The following is a 20755-nucleotide window of genomic DNA, read 5'->3' on the forward strand; positions in this document are numbered from 1 at the left end:
TGACGTCTTTCTCCAAAGCATTTCTAGCTTTTCTAAATAGGTTTCAAAAACTCACAGGTGATCCATATTGCCATACAAAAGTAGAAATCCATAAAGAATACAGTTAGTTCAATATAATTTAAATAGTTTACAGATTTTAAATTTTTTTTGTGGAAGTTAGATCTCAGGTAGCTCTGTGAGAATTTAGAGGGAACCACACAAAGCGTTGAAGACACAAGTAGAGTTCAGCATAGCGCCTCGTAGTTCTTTTCAAGTGTTACATTGTTTTCATGGAATCTTGGAGTGGGAGCTTTAACCCATTGAAATGCACTTAAAGAACAGGTTCTTCTGTCACTAGCCGAAGCTGTGTGGATGAAATGATAACAATAGGGTGTTGTGATGCATTTTTAAAGTGTGAGAAATCAGGTTGTCTAGACTGAGAGTGTGCCTACAGGGACTAGGAATTTTAGAGCCTCTGTGCCCTTTAGGTGTCAAGTATATGAGAGATGCCAAGCCTCTTTATTCTGTCTTTGGCAGCAGCTCAACTGGGCTGTAGTACCTTACATGTCTTCTGCATGCAAAAACAGTGATTCTGTGTCATGACAACTTGGATTCCCAAAATCAGAAACCCACTTGTTCAAATGCCAACTTTAAATTAGGGGAAGATATCAAATAATTGCCGTAATTTGAGGAGACATGGAAGTTTGGTAGTTACGAGTTCAAAATATAAATAGCTTAGCAACATTGTGTAGACACTTTTTTAAAAAGGTTTTCTATCCTAAAATTTATACTGTCCTTTCTACTTTGTAGATCAAATACTGTTTTATAGTATAAATCAAGAAATACTATTTCAATTTTTTTCAAAACTTGAAAAAGTTTAAAATCTTAAGTTCTTTAATCACTTTGACATATATGTATCACAGTATAGAAGTAGGTAAAGTAAAAGTGTTTCCTCTAATCTTCCTGAGGTAACTAGTGTTAAGAGTTTAATGTGTTTCCTTTCATATAGTTCTAAAAATAGACATAATTTACAGCTCCAGCTTTTATGAACTCAGCTCAGAACAGAGGGAATGCTTTGGAATTTGGAAAAGATGCCCCACCCCATAATTCTATAACATGCTTATAGTGTTTGTTTATACCCAGCTTAAGCTGTATATAATATTAAATAATAAACTACTATGGCAGATTGCAAGTATTACAGTGAATTCAAAGGAGGATTTAAACATTGAGGACTTCCCAGGAGTTGAGCCACTTAAGCTCTTAAGTAGAGACATATTGCTTCAGGAAGTCGTTAAATGTAATAATGCTTAAACTTTTTTTGAAGTTGAACCTGAATATTAGAAATTACCAATTAAAATATTTCACACCTTTAAAAATTATGTGCCAACTTCACTCATTTTGTTTTTACTTTAACCTAGATATAGAGAAACTTTAAAAATAAATAAATGTAGACACATATTAGAAGTGCATATTTGTGTAAATATTTATATGGATAATTTTGATAGTTTCTCTAAACAGACAAGCTGTGACAAAGTAGCCACACCTAATTATTGATGCAGGTGGAAAGGTATTGTGTTAAATAGAGGATTGGTTGCCAACTAAAATAACTTTAAAGAACTGGTTTTCAATCTTGTGGATAGAGAGACTAGTCAAGTCAGAAATGTGCCTAAGTGTTTTTCCCACTAGTACGTACTGCAGCTAAGTATTCTTGCCAGTTATTTGGTTCATAGCATTGATAGATTGAAACTACAAATAAACATTAGTCTTCATTAGGGTGTGTATTATAATGACATAAAAATTCACAGACATTTTCTAGTTTTCACAAGTTTGGTATAATCGTTTTTATGTTAACTCTTGTTTTTACCAAGTTATCCAAAATTTACGTTAGTAAGTGAACCATGATTTTAAAATGCTTCATTATTACGCATATGGTTGACCCCAGTGTGATTTACTTTGATCACATAAAGTATTTTACCATTACTAAATGGAGGTTTAACCCATTTATGTCTGAGGTTGCAATTTTTTGAATGTTTGCAATCAGACCTTGGCAATGGCCTTAAGCAGTAGGATATAAATAACTCCCACGTGCTTAGAGTTCCAATAATGAAACAGTAGGCATAAATAGGTTTTAAACTCTGAATTACTTTACTAATTTGTGTCCTGACTGCCACTATGTTTTGATAAATGTATCTATTCTGGGGCATCAAAATTCTGTGCATTTTTAAAATGAGCATTTGTTACTGGATAACATTATAGAAAATCAAGTTAAAGTTACCATTGATTTCATCTCATTTTGGCAAGAATTGTGCCACTGTTTGGGATTACTTTTGCAGAATATGTTTGATCGTATCATTTCTCTAGTAGGTTTCACCAAAGGGAGATACATCAAAATGCTAATTAAAGTTGTTAATTTTAATTGCTTACAAAAAGTTCAGGTTTCCCTTTGAAGATAATGCCTTGTGGGTAAGCAATTTGACACAGAAACTGTAAATAACAGATTGTCTTCTATTTAAGATTTAAGTATTAGCCCTTTGTCAGATGAGTAGATTGCAAAAATTTTCTCCCATTCTGTAGGTTGCCTGTTCACTCTGATGGTAGTTTCTTTTGCTGCGCAGAAGCTCTTTAGTTTAATTAGATCCCATTTGTCAATTTTGGCTTTTGCTGCCGTTGCTTTTGGTGTTTTAGATATGAAGTCTTTGCCCATGCCTATGTCCTGTATGGTACTACCTAGGTTTTCCTCTAGGGTTTTTATGGTATTAGGTCTACCATTTAAGTCTCTAATCCATCTTGAATTAATTTTCGTATAAGGAGTAAGGAAAGGATCCAGTGTCAGCTTTCTACTTATGGCTAGCCAATTTTCCCAGCACCATTTATTAAATAGGGAATCCTTTCCCCATTTCTTGTTTCTCTCAGGTTTGTCAAAGATCAGATGGCTGTAGATGATATAATTATATTAAAATCATTTTCAAAAAAAAAGATTTAAATAAACATGCAAATACAGATATACTTTTTATATCCCCTTTTCATATTTCCTTTATATTTTTTCTCCTCTGACTAGTTCACACTTGTTCACAAAGTAAGAGCATTGTTGACTATAGGCTCTTCTCCTAGCAAACAGTCTCTTCAGAAAATGCCAATGCTTTGTTGGACAAAAGGGCGTAAATTTTTTTACAATCCTTTTCCACTGTCTCCTACCACCTCCCCCTAATAAACCATTTACAGGTATCTAAATAGCAATTTATGTTGTAAAGTATCAGAATGGTAGTGAAATAAACCAGAAAGTTTCTCTCAATTTATGAACAAATCTGAATGGAGTTGTATGAATATAGGAAACAACAAAAGTACATTAGTGAGTATATAGGCTGTTTGAAATATGGTTTTTTTTTTTTTTTGGCTTGTTTTTCTGTAGGATGTCACTACTTTAACTGGCGTTCCAGAAGAGCATATAAAAACTAGAAAAGTCAGGATCTTTGTTCCTGCTCGCAATAACATGCAGTCTGGAGTAAACAACACAAAGAAATGGAAGATGGAGTTTGATACCAGGGAGCGATGGGAAAATCCTTTGATGGGTTGGGCATCAACGTGAGTACTTTAGTTTAATGTGAATATTGTCAGCTCTCTTTTTCTATGTAGATTTTTATTTTAAATATGATTTCAAACTCCTTTATGTACAGTTTACTTAGGACAGTACTTTTTGATGCTGTGCTCTTAGCACAATAAACTGTGACATAGTCTTTTTCAGAGTACTACTTATTAGATAAAAATGACTGAGTTTGAGAGCACTGTTATGGAACTCAAAGCTATGTATACAGTAGTCCCCCCTTATCTGCAGTTTTGCTTTCTACGGTTTCAGTTATCCGACGGACGGTACAATAAGATATTTCGAGAGATGGAGAGAGACTACACTTATATAACTTTTCTTACAGTATATCATTATAATTGTTCAATTTTATTGTAACTTATTGTTAATGTCTTACTATGCTTAATTTATAAGTTATACTTTATCATAGGTCTGTGTGTTTAGGAAAATACAGGATTTGGTACTATTCGTGATTTTAAGCATCCACTGGCATTCAATAGGAGTTTTGGAACTTGTCCCCCCTCCTCAGATAAAGGGGAATACTGTTTTATCCAAGATACTGTATGAATAATATTTGTAATATAGTGACACTAACTTGTCTTAAAATTACAATAAACTTCTTTGTAATATTTTTTATATATATATATAATATATATATCTTTTTTGTTTGGGGGGGTAAGAACTAGGTGAATTTAGAAATTAGCTAACTTGAGGGAAACTTGTAAGTTCCTGAGATATTGTGATTAATAAATTACATTTTATTTTTATTTATTTATTATTTTCTTTAGAGATGGGGTCTCGCCCCCTTGCCCAGGCTGGAGTGCAGTGATGTGATCCTAGCTCACTGCAGCCCTGAACTCCTGGGTGATAAAGCAGTCCTCCCACCTTAATCCCCCAAGTAGCTGGGAATATAGGTACATGCCACAGCTCCTGGCTAATTTTTTTTATCTTTTTGTAGAAATGGAGCCTCGCTTTGTTGCCCGGGCTGGTCTCCAACTCCCGGCTTCAAGCGATCCACCCACCTCAGCCTCGAAAAGTACTGGGATTACAGGTGTGAGCCACCACGCCTGGCCATTGAATTGCTTTTTAACAGTGTGTTGGAATAAATTATTGTGGTACTAATGAAGTCAGTGACCTAATTCTCCATAATGGAATAGGGCCCAAATGTTAAATAGAAGGGCTGATTCTAGTTAAATTTAAAAAGCTGACATTAGAGAAAACATTAGGCAGATAAACTAGAAAATTGTCATTCATATTGAAACTCTTAGAACATTGTATGTGTCCAGTCTCCAGTTGAAGGTAGTTATAAACTTAAATTAGAAAATGTAGACTGTCTTGTTTTAGAAAAGTATAATATGCAACATCATTTCCTGTTGATTACTTGGGAGACTTTTTTTTAGAAAACATCATGTTGCAGTTTAAATATAATTATTTTATTAGGCAAATGATATATAGGCACAATATTTTAGTTTTCTTCTTATGTTGCAGTTTAGTTCATTTATTAAAATGAGAAAAAAGTCAAACAATACAAATTCAATTAGAACATCATAAAAATACAAATGTACTTCCACAGATCTACACATTTGTTATAAGATTAGTTATAATTCAATGTGTTATAAAATTAAGAGAACCAAAATGAAACACTTTGCTAAGAATATTCTGCTTTGTCATACCACCTAAGTAGAGTCTGGAGCACTCACTGGTAATAAAGCTGAGAAATAGATACTTATCCAACTTAGTCTTTGTAGTGAATCTGTATATGTGAGATGAGGCCGCCACATCATGGTTATAAGGAAGGGATGGAATCAGCTCATCTCCCTCGAAGCTCATAGTTGTCATGTCTCCTGTAGAAGTAGTATAAGACCTGGCCTGGAAATTGTTAGAAAGGGAGCTACCAAATGGAAAACTGAATCTACCCAGTTTCTGGAAAACAACAGATGGAGGAACATTTGGCTTCCAAACTTTTTCATACATGAGATAATTTTCTTAAGTAATCTTGCTCTGGTGGGTTGTATATTCTGAGTGCTTGTCAAGAAAACAGAAGTCTCCCATTAACTCTAACTTCAAAGAATAAATACCAGGTCAGATTTCCCAATGCACCTTACTGTTTCAAGAGATTCCTGGTGGTGCCTGCATCAGTAAGTATGGTCATATATAGACAAAAGCAGTGGTTCTCAACTGAGGGTGCTTTTGTTTCCTTAAGACATTTGCCAGTGTGTGGAGACATTCCTGGTTGTAACAAGTGGTGGCTTCTGCTGACATCTAGTTAATAATGGCAGTGCTATGAGACACAGGACTGCCCTCCTTTGCAACCAAGAAAGAATTTTCTGGCCTCCCAAAAGTAGAAGATGCTGAGGATTAAAAGCCCCAGTATCAAGGAGAATACTTTCTGAGACCTTTTTTTTTTTTCCTTACAAAAACGCAATATCCCCACCAATGTGAGATGTTAGATCACATTTTTGTACAAGGGTGGTTGTGGTAGGTGGAATTCTAGGATGCCCCAGGATATCTGCTTTTTTGTTGCAACTCTAATCATCCTCTTCCATAAGGTATGGCTACATCCATGACTTGTTCTAGATAGTTGATTATGGCATAGGTGAGGGGATGCTCTCTGGGGATTACCTTTCCTTATATCAGAAACAATAGGAATCTATATTTTCTTTCTAGAAATGTATATAATAAATGTAACACATCTATTGTGTTTGCTTTCATAATAAAGTGATTTAGAATATCCCCCTGTTCATGGAAATTTTGCCCTGTAGTCTAAGGCCTTTCATACGTAATTGAATATTTTTGTTCTTTTTTAAATTTTAGATCCAGGGGGTACATGTGCAGGTTTGTTACATGAATGTATTGGGTGATGCTGGGGTTTGGGCTTCTAGTCAACTCATCACCCAAATAGTAAACACAATGCCCAATAGGCAGTTTTTCAACTCTTGCCCCCTCTCCCTCTCCTCTCTATTGGAGTTCCCAGTGTTTATTGTTTCCATCTTTATATCCATGTGTACCCATCATTCAGCTTTCACAAATGAGAACATGCAGTATTTTGATTTTCTGTTTCTGCATTAATTCACTTAGGATGATGTCCTCCAGCTTCATCCATGTTGCCGCAGAGGACATGATTTGATTCTTCTTTATTGCTGCATAGTATTGCATGATGTTTATGTATCACATTTTCTTTATGTACCACATTTCTGTATCCAATCCATTGTTGATGGACACTTAGGTTGATTCCTTGACTTTGCTATTATGAATGGTTTCTTTTTGATAAAATGAGTTCTTTTCCTTTGGGTAGATACCCAGTAGTGAGACTGCTAGGTCAAATGGTAGTTCTGTTTTTAGTTCTTTGAGAAATCTCCATACTGTATTCCATAGGGGTTGAATTGCTTTACATTCCCACCATTAGAATGTAAGCATTTCCTTTTCTCTGCATCCTTGCCAACAATAGCCATTCTGACTGGTATGAAATAGTATCTCATGGTAGTTTTGATTTGCATTTCTGTGATGATTAGTGCTGTTGAGCATTTTTCAGGTTTATTGGCCATTTGTATGTTTTCTTTTGAGGAGTAGGTGTTGGTATCCTTTTTATTTTATGTTTCACATAATATATGGAGTCATTTGATAAACCACAGGCTTCTAGAAGCTGAAGGAATTTATAAGGAAAAACATTTGTCCCTATCCAGTGATTGAAATGTTAATGATTACTGTTTTTCAATCACATGAGATTTTTACATGTTCATCTATTCCCCAGACTCACTGTTGTAATACATTCCCAGCAACATTCAGTAATAAATCATTATTTGAGTACTTGTGCCTTATATACTCTAAATTGTTTATGGGTAAAATATTTATATAAGAATATACATTTGAGTGGTATAGAGGAGAAAAAGTAATATCTTCCTCACATCTATTGCAAAGTTTGTGGCTGAGACATCTGTAACAAAAGATAGTTTAACAAGAGACTCTAGCATACAGTTTCATTTTGTGTAAGTTTTATGTGATACAGGAGCCTTCAGGAATGAAGACCCAAAGAAACAGGGAAATCTGTGTATTTTTGTGCTTAGTTTTGAGGAAGAGTAGACAGTCATACAGAAAGATGGTTGGACAGAGTTTATGATCTAATGATCATAAAGTAGGAAGAACTTAGCCAGACCTGTTTGTTCAGATTCTTGTCTGTGTCTCTGTGTCTTCAGAAATGAGGACATTCCGTTCCTCCTGTTACAGGGTGGACAGTTCTGGAATGAGGGTCTTAGGACTGACTTCAGAAGGTCAGATAATTCTGTTATGTCCTACTTCAGGGGAGAGTGTCAGAGAGACCTTCCTGCTTCTGCTGTTTTCTCAAATGCCAAGCTGCCATATTTTGGGGATACTGTGTCCTGAAGACCATTAGTGGGTTGTTTAAATAAATAAAGTTTTACTTTGCTGTGCTTGTACAAAGGTTCACACAATCATTATTATAGTATTGCTTAGTCTGGAAATAGCATAATTAAATTTTGAAATATGTAGTGATTTAATACTCTGATACTTTAAGACAAAACTGTAACCTACTGTGCATAAAAATGGAAATGCTGTTTTTATTACATATTGATTGAAAATGAGATATACTACATTGTTGGGAGGTAAAGTTCTTTTCAAAATGTAGTTTTGCCAAAGTAAAACGTTTTTTGAAGCAATAGACCCTGTCTGCAATTGGTTTATCTGAGACGTTATTTTGAATCTTGAATATTTTAAAAAAATATTCATTACTTGTTTTTGTTCTGATGTTAAGAAACAACCAGTAGCATGAAAAAATGTAAGAAAAAAATTATTATTTAAAATATTTACTTATTTGATTTGATTAGAATAGAGAATTGCTACTCTTTTTTTAGCATTTTTGATGACACAAAAATAGTATATAATTTTACTGCTTGAACATATTGAATTCTGACTTCTTTTGGTGAGATATTTTAAAGCTTTTTATAAAATTGTTGGAATTGTAAGCTGAAGGTTTTTCATGATCATCTAATTAAATTTTATCACTTAATTAAAAAGTAAACCTGTGTCCCAGATAAATTAATGGGTTGACCATAGTTTGGGTTCTCAACCGGCTTATATTTTATTTTACAATTATATATATAATACTAATATGTAGAATATTAAAGATATAAAATACTTTAAACCTAGCTAGATAAGTTCATATAGACTTGTATTTTTTTTTTAATCAGGAGAATTACTATATTTAATGGAGAAAAGAGAATGTTAATATTTTCATGTGTTTTTTGCTGTGGTCAAGGAATGATTTTAGGATATGCTAAAAGAGAAATGACTATCCATCCTATACCTGGAATATATTTGTTTCCAAAGCCACAAGGTTTCCTAATTTAGGGGATCTTGGGCTTAACTTTATTCATTTCTTCTAACTGATAGATAATTCTATCTAGGTCTATCATATTGATGGAATGGCTTGGAGGATTTAACAGACATCTAACCCTGCTGATGTAAGAGTATTACAGAGGATTAGAAGTATGCAGTATAAGAAATACGACAAATGTAACACCTGCAGAGATTATTTTTATATACCTTTGGAAGGATTTTTTTTTTTCTTTTTTTATCTTGCTTTTAAATACACAGGAAAGGACACATTTCATTGAGCAGCAGAGGCAGTGCTAATGGAAAAGGTAATTTTACAAAGTTACAATGGTAATATTGTGACAGAAATTTGAAATCTTAAGTCTTTTCCCATATGTTTTCCTCAGTGGCGATTGAGGAGAAGGATCCTCATTGTGAAAATGGGCTTCGTGACTATAAACATCGTTTTATTTTTTAAAAATATACTGAATACATTTCATTGTTATCTGCTTATCTACAGTATTTTTTTGAAAGGCCACTTTGGTTCACATGTAGGATTTTAAGATAAATGTGTTTGATCTTTTGTTTTTAGATTTCTAAACTCATATTTTAAAGTACTGTATTTACATTTCTTCTCTCATCCAAAGTGGAGCTTTTCTTATGCTCTTTTAATTACCTGAGTCTTTAAATGTTAGAACTCAAAGGTAAAAGATTTATCTTTGTGTAAATATGAAAAATATCTTCAGGTGCAAAATTATCCTTTGGGTTTGACCCAAGTGTTTTTACTTTTTAAATCTCCTTGATCCTGTTGCACGGAGAGAACATGACTTATCCTTGTTTAATATTGTAGCGAGTGGCCAAAGATAACTATTGGTTATTAATCTCATTTATTTTTTTTACAGTCTTTTATATTTTAGGTTAGTAGATACTTACTTTTCATTTATTTCTGTAAGCAGGACTTTAATTTTGATTAAACCTAAAAATGATTTATTTTTCCTCAGCTGTATTAGTGTACATTGGTCATTGAAACTCAGTGATCATTGGACTCAGTACTTTTTGTGTTAATCACATTCTGAAAATGTGACTTCTGTGTTAAATTTTAAAAATATTTTTTCATTGGAAAATTATGAATCTGTCATTCAGCTTCTGGAAACAAGGATTTGTTCCACATCATAGTGGACATAGAAGGTCAAACAGTTTAAGCAGAGATATGCACTAATGTAGATGTTGCAAATTCTCTCATCACTTGATCCTCAAGCCTTAAGTTATCAAAGTGGACATCTTACTTAGGTTGGCAGATAATTCTTTTGATGATGAGTAAGTAGCAAATGGAAGTATTGTCTGTATCATCTTTCCCCTTTATGTTGTAACACATTGCCAAGGCACTTTTAAAATTTGCTTTAATCAGGTCATTCAGGTTTTTTTTTTATTAAATTTAAATAAGGATTCTGTCTACTTTTCATCTCATTACTGACTTTTGAACAAGTAAATGACTGTGTTTGCATTTTAGATTTAAACTATAGATATATGTTTCCATATATAACATATAAGCCAGGAATGTTACCAGTTACTCCTCTCCCTCCCCTGCTTACTACCCTCTCACCAGTATACTCCCCTCCCTCCATAGAAGCTCCCACAACAATTTGGTATATATCCTTCCAGACTTTTTACACTGTATGTATATGCATATATTTAAGTTCATATGTCTTTTGGTGAAATGTTATGATTTTCTTAGTATAAGTTTTTCACATTTCTTATTAAAATTATGCCTAGATATTTTAGTTTTATCACTATTTCAGATGAGGTTTCTTCATTACATTTTCTAGTTGAGTATTGCTAATATTTAAAGTTGATTTTACATATAAGCCACATTATGTACTGTCTCTTTAGTTCTCATGGTTTTTCAAGGGATTCACTTTGATTTTCTAGTTGTATAATCTAACAATAGTGGCAGTTTGTTTTCTCCTTATAGCCAATTTCTCTTTCTTGCCTTGTTGCATTGGCTGAAATTTGCAAAGTTGAATATTAGTTATGATATTCAACATCCTTATTGCCTTTTCATTTTTTAGCAGAAATGTTTCTGATATACTAAAATGAACAAAGTTCTTTTCTAATCTTGATCTACCAATAATTTAAAAAAAAATCAGGAATGGGTATTGAGTTTTAATGTTTTTGTAATATCTATTGAAGGGCATTTTCTTCTTTAATCTGTTGATGTAGTGAATTTCAGTTATATATTTTCTAATCCAATGATATGTTCTATAATTGGATATGGATTTACTATTTTTAAGTAATATGTGTTTGGTAATATGTATTTAACATTTTTGCATTCACCCAATCAGTGGAATTGGCCTGATGGAGGGTGGAGGGAGTATGCACACATAACTTCTACAGCAGAATATAATTTTTTTTTTTGCCCAGCTATTTGGCATTTCTTACATCAGAATATTTTTAAAATAACGAAAGTATTTATTAAAATATTGGTTTTAATATTACATATTTTTTCTCTATGGTCTTCATTATATGTGTCTGCTATTTGCAGAAAGATAACCACCTGATATTTCTGAATGGTGCTAATCAAACTAACAGCATTTAGAGCCACTTATAACTGCTATTGATACTTAAACTAAAAAAATAAATAAATAAGCTAAGCTTCCCAAGAAGAAAGTCATTCACTTGCTGTTCTGTGCCATTCAGAGGGCATCTAAGAAAAATTCGCAGTGCCAAAATGTTTCACCAATATATTTTATGCATGAATAGTTCTCAGGTAAAGTCAAGAGTCAGTTGATATTTATAATGCTAATTTTTATATTGTATTGATACTTAGATCTGTTTTGAATAATATTAAATAGGCTTTGCTCGTAAGCAGAAAATGATCACTGAAATACACAAATGGTAGATATCTTCACAAAATCTGTTTTATGGTGTAGAACAAAAAGCAATTCGCCAACCAATGTTGGACATTATAATTATGAAACAATTTTTGGTATCATTTTATTGGTTTACTGATGTTCATTAGTGTGTAGTAAAGTATATGAAATGATATTGGAGGAAAAATAACCTAAAATCAACCTTGGAAATATGAACAGATACAATGTATTATTTTGCCAGGCTTTTTAAACTTTACTGAAATATACATTAAGAAAAGTATACAGATCAGAAGCATACAGCTTTGTGAATTTTTACAACCTGAACACATATGCATGTGAGTAGTACCCAAATTGAGAAACAGCATTTCCAGTACCTCAGAAGTTCCCATTTCATCCCATGCTTTTTTTGGATTTCAGCCTTCCAGAGGTAACCACTGTTCTGACTTCTAACAACATAGATTAGTTTTGCCTATTTTTTTTTTTTTTTTTTTTCACTTCAAGAAAATCATCCTTTATGTGCTCTTTCGTGACTGGCTTTTTTGCTTAACTTTGTGAGATTCATCCATTGCACACTGTTTATTGATGGTTATTTGTGTAAATTTGTTTGGGTTATTACGTATGATATAGTACTAAAATGAAGAATCTCACATATATCTTATAGTGGATATGTGGCTTTCTAATACACTAATTAGTCCCTGAAATATTAGTCACTAGTTAATATTCAAACAATTTATATTAAGAAATAACAATCTATTAATTATCTGATCCCTAATGTTTCTCAAATTAATGACAGTAGCAACTTGATAAGTTTTGTTCCAACAGACAGTGAAATTACTGACAGATCACCTTGAACTTGTGGAGGATTATGCATTGTTGGAGTGGATCTGTTTCAGTTTTACCCTTAGTCTTGGAACCTAGTGTTAAAAAATAAAAAGGCACGGCCTTTCTGAAGTTTTGATAGAAAGCACAAGGTGTTTACCGACATTCTCCCTTCAGACTCAGTCTCCCCTGTAACAGGCAGCTGCTGAAATCTTTGCTCAGTTCTTTCAGCCTTCCCAGCTATCATTTTGAAGCCTTGCTCAATCATGTACAGTTCAAAAGCTCCCTGCTCTGTGGATTACTCCTTTCCAGCGGCTCTGGCAATCCTGGACTCCGTCTCCAGGCACCTTGCACTAAGATTACAGCTTTCTGCTTGAGTTCTCGATGCTCCTAGCTTGTCTAGACTAGAGAATACCTTATGGGAAACACCGTATAAAGTTGGATCTAAATCCATTGTGGTTCCTTTTTTTGAAAGAAAACCCTAGTTTTTTTCCTGCTATTAGTCACTCTCTGGTCTCTGAAAATTATTTTTCTGTTTTGTCCAGAGTTTATAGTTAGATAAATCTGATATAATATTCTGCCATTACTCAAATTGGAACTTCAGTAATTGAGAAATGAGCAAATAAAGACTAAAAATAAAAGCACAAATTATATTTAGTGGAGATTGAAAAAGAGATTATATACAGTTGGAGGAGGGTAAGATGTGAAAGACTTCATGGAATAAGTTAGTATTCAAAGTGAACCATGAGGGATTATTTGAATGGACTTCCATATACAGATAATAGGAGAGTATTCCAAGAGGAAGGAACAAATTGAACTGATGGAAAAGTACAGCCTGCATTTATATAAAAACAATTAGCAACCTGATTTGACTGGTTGGTTACTTCTCAGGGGAGTAATTAAAAAGAAGGCTAGCAAGTAGTTCTGCCCATATTATAGCAGTGCTTTAATGCCAGGGTAGAAGCCTGAAGTTAATGTGATAGACAGTGAAAACTATTTGAAATTGTTGAACTGGGCAGTGAGTAAGTTTGGGATTTGAACTTTAGGAAGACTAATCTTGGTGAAGGATGGATTGGAGTCAAGGAGGCAGAAAGATTAGTTAGGATGGGGTTATGGGAAGAATGAAAAAGAGCTTAAACTGGTGGTGACAGCATACCTAGAAAAGAACTGCAAAATACAGGAAATGAAGGAGAATGAGAAGGGTAGAAACTGAATGGCTGGAAGAATAGTGGCTTCTTCCAGTGGATGAATGTTGTTACTATTGGATACAATGGATATAAGTTGTTACTATTTGATTTCTATATGTATGTATTCATAAAGTGAGGATAATAATACAGGCTATACCATCTTTGCAGGAAACAGAGCTCTGGTCTCCTGGCTAAGTTTTCCTGCAATTTTTTCTGTCTTGTTTCTTATTCTCAACTAAGCCAGTGTACCTATCAACACTTAACAGATTACTACATCATATTTATGTTGACACTTCTGTTCTCAGTATGTATAGTTTAACTATCAACTGGAAAATCGTGTGTGCTTTGAAAAGGAGGAACCAATATAAAATTATGATGTTAGTACTAATATAGCCAGCCATATGAAGCTCTTTTGCTTACAAAGGGTAGGGGGTGGGTTATGATAAAAATATATATAATTATAGAAATCTCAGAATAGCAACCATGGTCTGTGACCAGAACTTTGGCAGCAGTAATTTGTGGGTCTTCCCGTTAGTGAGAGGTACTCCCCATGTATTCTCTTCTCATATCTTTCCACTATCCAAATTACCTTTTGAATCCTCCTTTATATATTTTTTACTTCCACATTTCTAAACAATGTTTCATAGAATGCTATATTATTCACCTCTGAGAGAGTCACAATAAACATTTGTAGCAAACAGTGTTCTACCTTGTTGTAAGAATAAAAGTGGGGCGGGCACAGTGGCTCACGCCTGTAATCCCAGCACTTTGGGAGGCTGAGGCAGGTAGATCACTTGAGGTCAGGAGTTCGAGACCAGCCTGGCCAACACAGTGAAACCCTGTCTCTACTAAAAATACAAAAATTAGCCAGGTGTGGTGGTGCATACCTCTAATCCCAGCTGCTTAGGAGGCTGAGGCACGAGAATTGCTTGAACCTGGGAGGCAGAGGTTGCAGTGAGCCCACATCACGCCACTGTACTCCAGCCTGGGCGACAGAGTGAGAGTCCATCTCAAAAAAAAGAAAAAAAATTAAACAATTAAAAAATTTAAAAAAATAAATAAAAGTGACATTTCTTGAAGTTGGATTTTCTAAAAAGCCTATGTAGATTTGTAAACATTAACACTGTACTACATTGAAGAATTCAATTGGATGTCAGATCTTGGAGCTTTATTTTTTTGTGCTTTAAAAGAATATTGTTAGTGATGGAAGGTTTGTCAAGAGTGGATAATCTTCAAAAAGGAGACTCAGAAGAAGTTAATTAAAAAAAAAACAAGAATGTGTTGTTGCATTTTCTTGGGTAATGATAGTACTAGCAATTTTACACATCAGTAATCTTGATAGTAAATTTTAAGTTCCATTTAAGAATCCTCCTGGGTTTTTTTAAATCATCTCAGATTTTTTTTTAGAGTTGAATAAAATTGTTAAAGACTAACTGAATGCCTTTGCAATTATGAATTTTATTATTTGACAATACATACTAGAAAATCTCCCAAATTTAACACAGAAAAAGGTATTCCAATTAACAGTTTTAAAGAGATTATTACAAATAAAATATTCCATCGGTAATGTACTTATTTGATTTTATAGTAGCTGTTTATTTTATTTTAAATATTGATTTTGTTTCTCAGCCAAAGCTTAATGTTAAACCTTGGAAAAAAATTGTTTCTTACAGGGCTGATCCATTATCCAACATGGTTCTAACCTTCCGTACTAAAGAAGATGCAGTTTCCTTTGCTGAAAAAAATGGTATGTTTGGTCTGTTTTTGACAAAGTCAAGATATGGTTTTATGTTCTTACCTTAATTAAAATCAATCGGGTATACAGAATTTGAGTTGAAATCCAGTGCTTTAATGTATGTAATGTATCTAATATTTAATGTATCTAATGTATCTAATATTTAATGTATCTAATCCAGTGGTTTCAGACTTTTTAATCTGCGTCAGAACACCCACCTCCAAAAAAAAAAAACCTAAACTGGAATACTCATCTAACATGTAAAAGACAAAGTGCTCTAATTTAAAGTACAGACAGGGAATGAAACTACTGAACACATACTTTGTTTATGAATTCGTCTGTAAAATTACTAACATTTGGTTAAACTTAATTGAACATATATGGCAGCTTAGTCCAGTTTTGACACCTCCATTTACAATTAAGTTATTTGAGCCAAAATGCAGTGCCAAAATCTAGTCTATTAATCTATTTAATAACTCTTCAATTATTTGAAAATATTGTCATATTGCCTGTAAAATTTCCCTTCAGCCTAAATGCCCACATTTGCTACTTTTCTAGATATGGTGGGCATAATACCAACCCTAATCTCAACTGTATAATAATATTAATGCGGCCTAAGAGTATATTCGCTTTTAGGGCAGCCACCTAACATCATTGGGTTATATTGATCTTGCTATCAACAAAAATGCAAAATGTCTTCCTTTTTCCTTATTTTCTGCTGTTAAGCCAACATAGTATAGTGAAAGGAAGTTTTGTAGTCAGACTAGTGTGGATTCTAATCTTGATTATGCCACTTTGAAGCTATATGATTTTGGATTAGTTTCATAATGGACAATGTTTCTTAGTTGAAATAAGAGTACCTACCTCATGAGGCGGGAGATAGCTGATACATAATAGATACTCTACTTGATAACTATTATTTCTGACCTTCATCTCCCTCCAGCCAGTATGTCTTCTGTTTGTTTTCCTTAGATTCAAATGCACTACTAAACATTTGTACCTAATGTATCCTGTTATTCTAGTTTGTCAAATTGAATTTGTCTAAGTGCATTGTCACTGTAAGGCAGTATATAAAAATAAGAGATTATTAGTGTTGTCTAACATACCTGACATACAAATGTGAAAGCCCTATAAAGGTTATAATCTAACATATTTGCTTTCTTTTCCACTTAGTATTGTATAGCTTATGATTAAAAGTCTGAAGTCAACCTATCGGCCTTTGAATCTGTGTTGAGTCACTACCTGTATGACTTTATACTTCTGTTTCCCCATATGTGCAATGAGAATTACTATGAGGATTAAATGAGTTAATAAAAGTAAAAGTGCGTAGTTAGACTAGGGTCTCACAAATAGTAAGTATATGATAGTATATAAATATATCCTATTATGTTATTAATAGACTTTAAAAAACTTTTTTCAAAAGGTTCTTAAGTGTAATTCCTTATTTATACTTTCTTGGCAAGTTCCAAGTTTCTTAATTACATAATTGTTCTTAAAAGTGGTCTTTTAAAAAATTATTTTGACTTAAAATAACATTGCTCTCTTTTTAAACTGTAACATAGTTATGGAAAACAGTTCCTTTAATTTTTTTTATCTTTTCAGCTTACCATATTTCATGTGCAACACTTTGAAAATTATTCATTTGAAGTCTGTGACGTGAGTTTAATAACAGGAAATCTAATTAAATTGTTAAATCCCTGGTTAGTCTTTCTCTAAGTGGTCACAAGGACTGCATGACTACAGTTGCCATGTGAATTGCCGGTGTGAGCTCACCAGTGTTCCTATTAAAATCAAGTGGCTTTCTCATCTGACTTCTACCTCCCCAGGAAAGAAAATTAGGAACACTATCAAAGTCTATAGAAAGTGTAACTTTAAAAAGCCTAATGGTTAGTGACATAAAATTGTAGGCTAACAGTGAATCAGGAATTTTAACCTATAAGATAGCAGAACTATGTCCTGTCTTGGTTACTGCTTTGTGCCTAGCACCTAGCACAAAACCGGACATATAATGGACACTCAATATCTGATGGAATAAATGACTTTCTAAAATATATTTCTCTGGCCGGGCACAGTGGCTTAGGCCTGTTATCCCAGCACTTTGGGAGGTTGAGGTGGCTGGATCACTTGAGGTCAGGAGTTGTAGACCAGCCTGGCCAACAAAGCAAAACCCTGTCTCTACTAAAAATACAAAAATTAGCTGGGCATGGTGGTGCACGCCTGTAGTCCCAGCTACTCAAGAGGCTGAGGCGGGAGAATCACAAGGCGGAGGTTGCAGTGAGCTGAGATCATACCACTACACGCCAGCCTGGGTGACAGAGTGAGACTCAGTCTCAAAAAATAATTAATAAATAAATAGAAACATATTTCTTTACTCAAGAATTTGAAACCATTCTCATCTCCTGGAAACGTCCTCAATGATTATTCCACTCTTGATTTCGCTATAGTACTTATGATCTGCCTTATTTATTTAATGTACAGCATTCTATGTCTTTAAATAGATAAAGCCTGTTTCTTCAGCTACAGTGGAAGCAAGATCTAAATAAACACCATTGAAGCATTACAGAAGTGGAGGTGGGGGATCTTTTCCAAATTCCACAGCATCCCCTTCCTTCTGAGTTGCCCCTCTTGGGTAGGTAAATAGTAGTGAAGGACATACAAATGGATCCTCCCTGTCCCCCAGCTAAGTCATTTGTTGTCAGCTAGTGCTATTGAAGGTTGAGTGAACCAATGTTCTGATAAGTTAAGGCATTAAAAAAAAAAAAAAAGTTCAGATGCACTAATATGTAAAGACTACTGGATTAAGAGGCTGGTAACTAAGATTCTCATTCCACAGTGGTCTGCCTCACAGCAGAACTTGAACAAGTCATGCTTCAGTACACTTAGCCTTTTAGAAGCATATTTCTTTATCTTTGAAATGAGAAGTTGGATTGGGTAATGTTCAAAAACTATAGACTTAAGGATGTTAAAGCCCATGGGCTAGTTCATATATGTCTTTATTTCTTTGCTATCTAGCCCAGTGCCCTAATCATATGCTGTCTAGGGGAAAATGAGTTTTTGTTAATATAGCTGATTCTGTGTTAACAGTAAAATATGACAAAGGTTATACATTTATGGGCGTTAGTGCTTTCCTTTCAGTAGTATCTGGAAATAGGAAGTTAGGGTAAAACTGCCACATTCCTACACAAAAGATGATTTGTATATCACTTATCGAATTATATTTTATATTAATGTAGCCTAAAAGTATATTAGCTTTTGACAGTTATCAAATTGTATTTGATAATTGATATACAAATCAAATATCAATTGTATTTGATATACAGTTGATTATTTGTATATCAATTCAGGGACTATTCTGAAAATAAAAGCCTACCTTTCATCACCTTAGTTTTTTCATTTCCCTTTTAAATGTCAAATAAAAAGAGAAGTCATGAGCATGGTTTCCCTTGACATTAAAGATTGTAGAAAATTAATACAATAAGGGGAGTAAGATTTTCAGATTCAGTTGCTTTCTGGAAAACTTTTTTTTGAGAGGGAGTGGGGAGACAGTCTCACTCTGTCACCCAGGCTAGAGTGCAGTGGCATGATCTCTACTCAGTGCAACCTCCACCTCCCAGGTTCAAGCGATTCTCCTGCCTCAGCTTCCTGGACTACAGGCATGCACCACATGTCCAACTAATTTTTTTTTTTTTTTGAAGAGACAGGAGTTTCACCATGTTGGCCAGGCCAGCCTTGAACTCCTGACCTCAGATGATCCACCCGCCTTGGCCTCCCAAAGTGCTGGGATTACAGGCGTGAGCCACTGCACCCAGCCTTACAAAACATATTTAATGCCCTCTAATTATATTTTGAGACTTGGGTAATAAGTATTATCACCACAGAAAGTAACATAAACACTAAATCATGAGCTAGGCACTATGCTAAGTGCTTTTCATTCTCATTTAGTAACTCTATGAAGCAGGAACAGTTATCTCCATTTAATTGTTCAAGGAAACAGGTTTAGAGACATTAAGTAACAGGGTCACTGACATACTTACAAGAAGGTGAACAAGTTTTACTTGAACAGTCATGTTTATTCATTTATATATGGTCTATGACTGCTTTTCAGCTACAGTGGTAGAAAAGTAGTTGTAATAGAGACTATATGGCCCCAGAGCCTAAAAATAATTACTACTTGGCCCTTTACAGAAAATTTTAGGTGATCTCTAGTCTAAACTGTTATGTATACTGCCTCAATACTCTGACATTTGTGTAAGTCCCAAAATACCTTTTATTCAAACATCTTCAAAAGTCTATGTTTAATAGACAAATTCCTCAACTGATAATTCAAAGTTCTTCACAGTATAGGCACCAACTTATTACCAAAGCACTAACAAGTTTTATCTTACTGTGTTCCGACTCTACTTTCTGCCCTTACATTCCAAACCTGCTATACACCTTCCTCCCTCTACAAGCTCATTAATACTGTTCTCATTCTTATCCCTGCCTATGAAACTCCAACCTAGTCTTCAAAGTCTATTTCATATGCTGTCTCATTTCTTGATCCCTTTTCTTATTCCCCTCCTTCACTTCCACCTCCCGTCTACTACTGGATGAACTCCTCTTTCTTCCTGTTAACTTTCACAGTAATTTGTTCCTTTCTTGCAGCTCTTATAGTATGGTTTTCTCTTTTACCTTTTTTGTACTGCACTCAGTCAGAAGCATGTTGAACACACCCTATTTTATGTCAGCGCTGTATGGCTAGGCTCTGGGGATAGTTAAATAAGGCATGGTTCTTACACTCAAAACTGCAATATTTTATCCTGCCTATTGGATTATAAGAATTTACCAGGGAAAACAAGTCCTATTTATATTTTAATGTGCTCAATAAATATTGGTGAATTTTAACAGCAAATTTAGTAATGTTGTAAATGATTCTCCAGATTATGCTTTAAACTTTTCTTTAAATCACCTTAATTTGGTGACTTACTATTTTTTTAGAAGAACTGTTAATCTGTTAATTCCCTGTAATTAGAAACCTGAAGAAAGCAAAGTATAGTAGGATGATTAACAATTTATTACATTTTAGTGTGTTTGTAAAATACAACTAATGAATGTTTTCCTGTCAAGTTAATTTGGAGTTTATCCTGAGTTTATTAAGGTTTAGCATCCTGAAGTATATTGAAACATACATAAAATGATGATTTCATAATGTTTGAATTGCTTCCAAACTGTATGTTATTTATTCTAAACTCTCCCTTTGATAGGATATCAAAACCTA

General features: G+C 33.9%; 1 protein-coding gene across 2 annotated transcripts in view; it reads left to right on the forward strand.

Annotated features, from left to right (window-relative positions):
- NDUFS4 (NADH:ubiquinone oxidoreductase subunit S4) overlaps positions 1 to 20755 on the forward strand; it is a 116883-nt gene that overhangs the window by 81513 nt on the left and 14615 nt on the right. The window contains exons 3-4 of one of the 2 annotated variants that reach the window (XM_025388733.1): positions 3389 to 3561; positions 15437 to 15510. In XM_025388733.1, coding sequence (XP_025244518.1) covers positions 3389 to 3561; positions 15437 to 15510 — 247 coding nt within the window. The remainder of the gene's footprint in view (positions 1 to 3388; positions 3562 to 15436; positions 15511 to 20755) is intronic. The other variant, XM_025388734.1, reaches the window with a different exon arrangement.

Source organism: Theropithecus gelada, chromosome 6, assembly GCF_003255815.1.
Source record: "Theropithecus gelada isolate Dixy chromosome 6, Tgel_1.0, whole genome shotgun sequence".
Taxonomy (NCBI): Eukaryota; Metazoa; Chordata; class Mammalia; order Primates; family Cercopithecidae; genus Theropithecus; species Theropithecus gelada.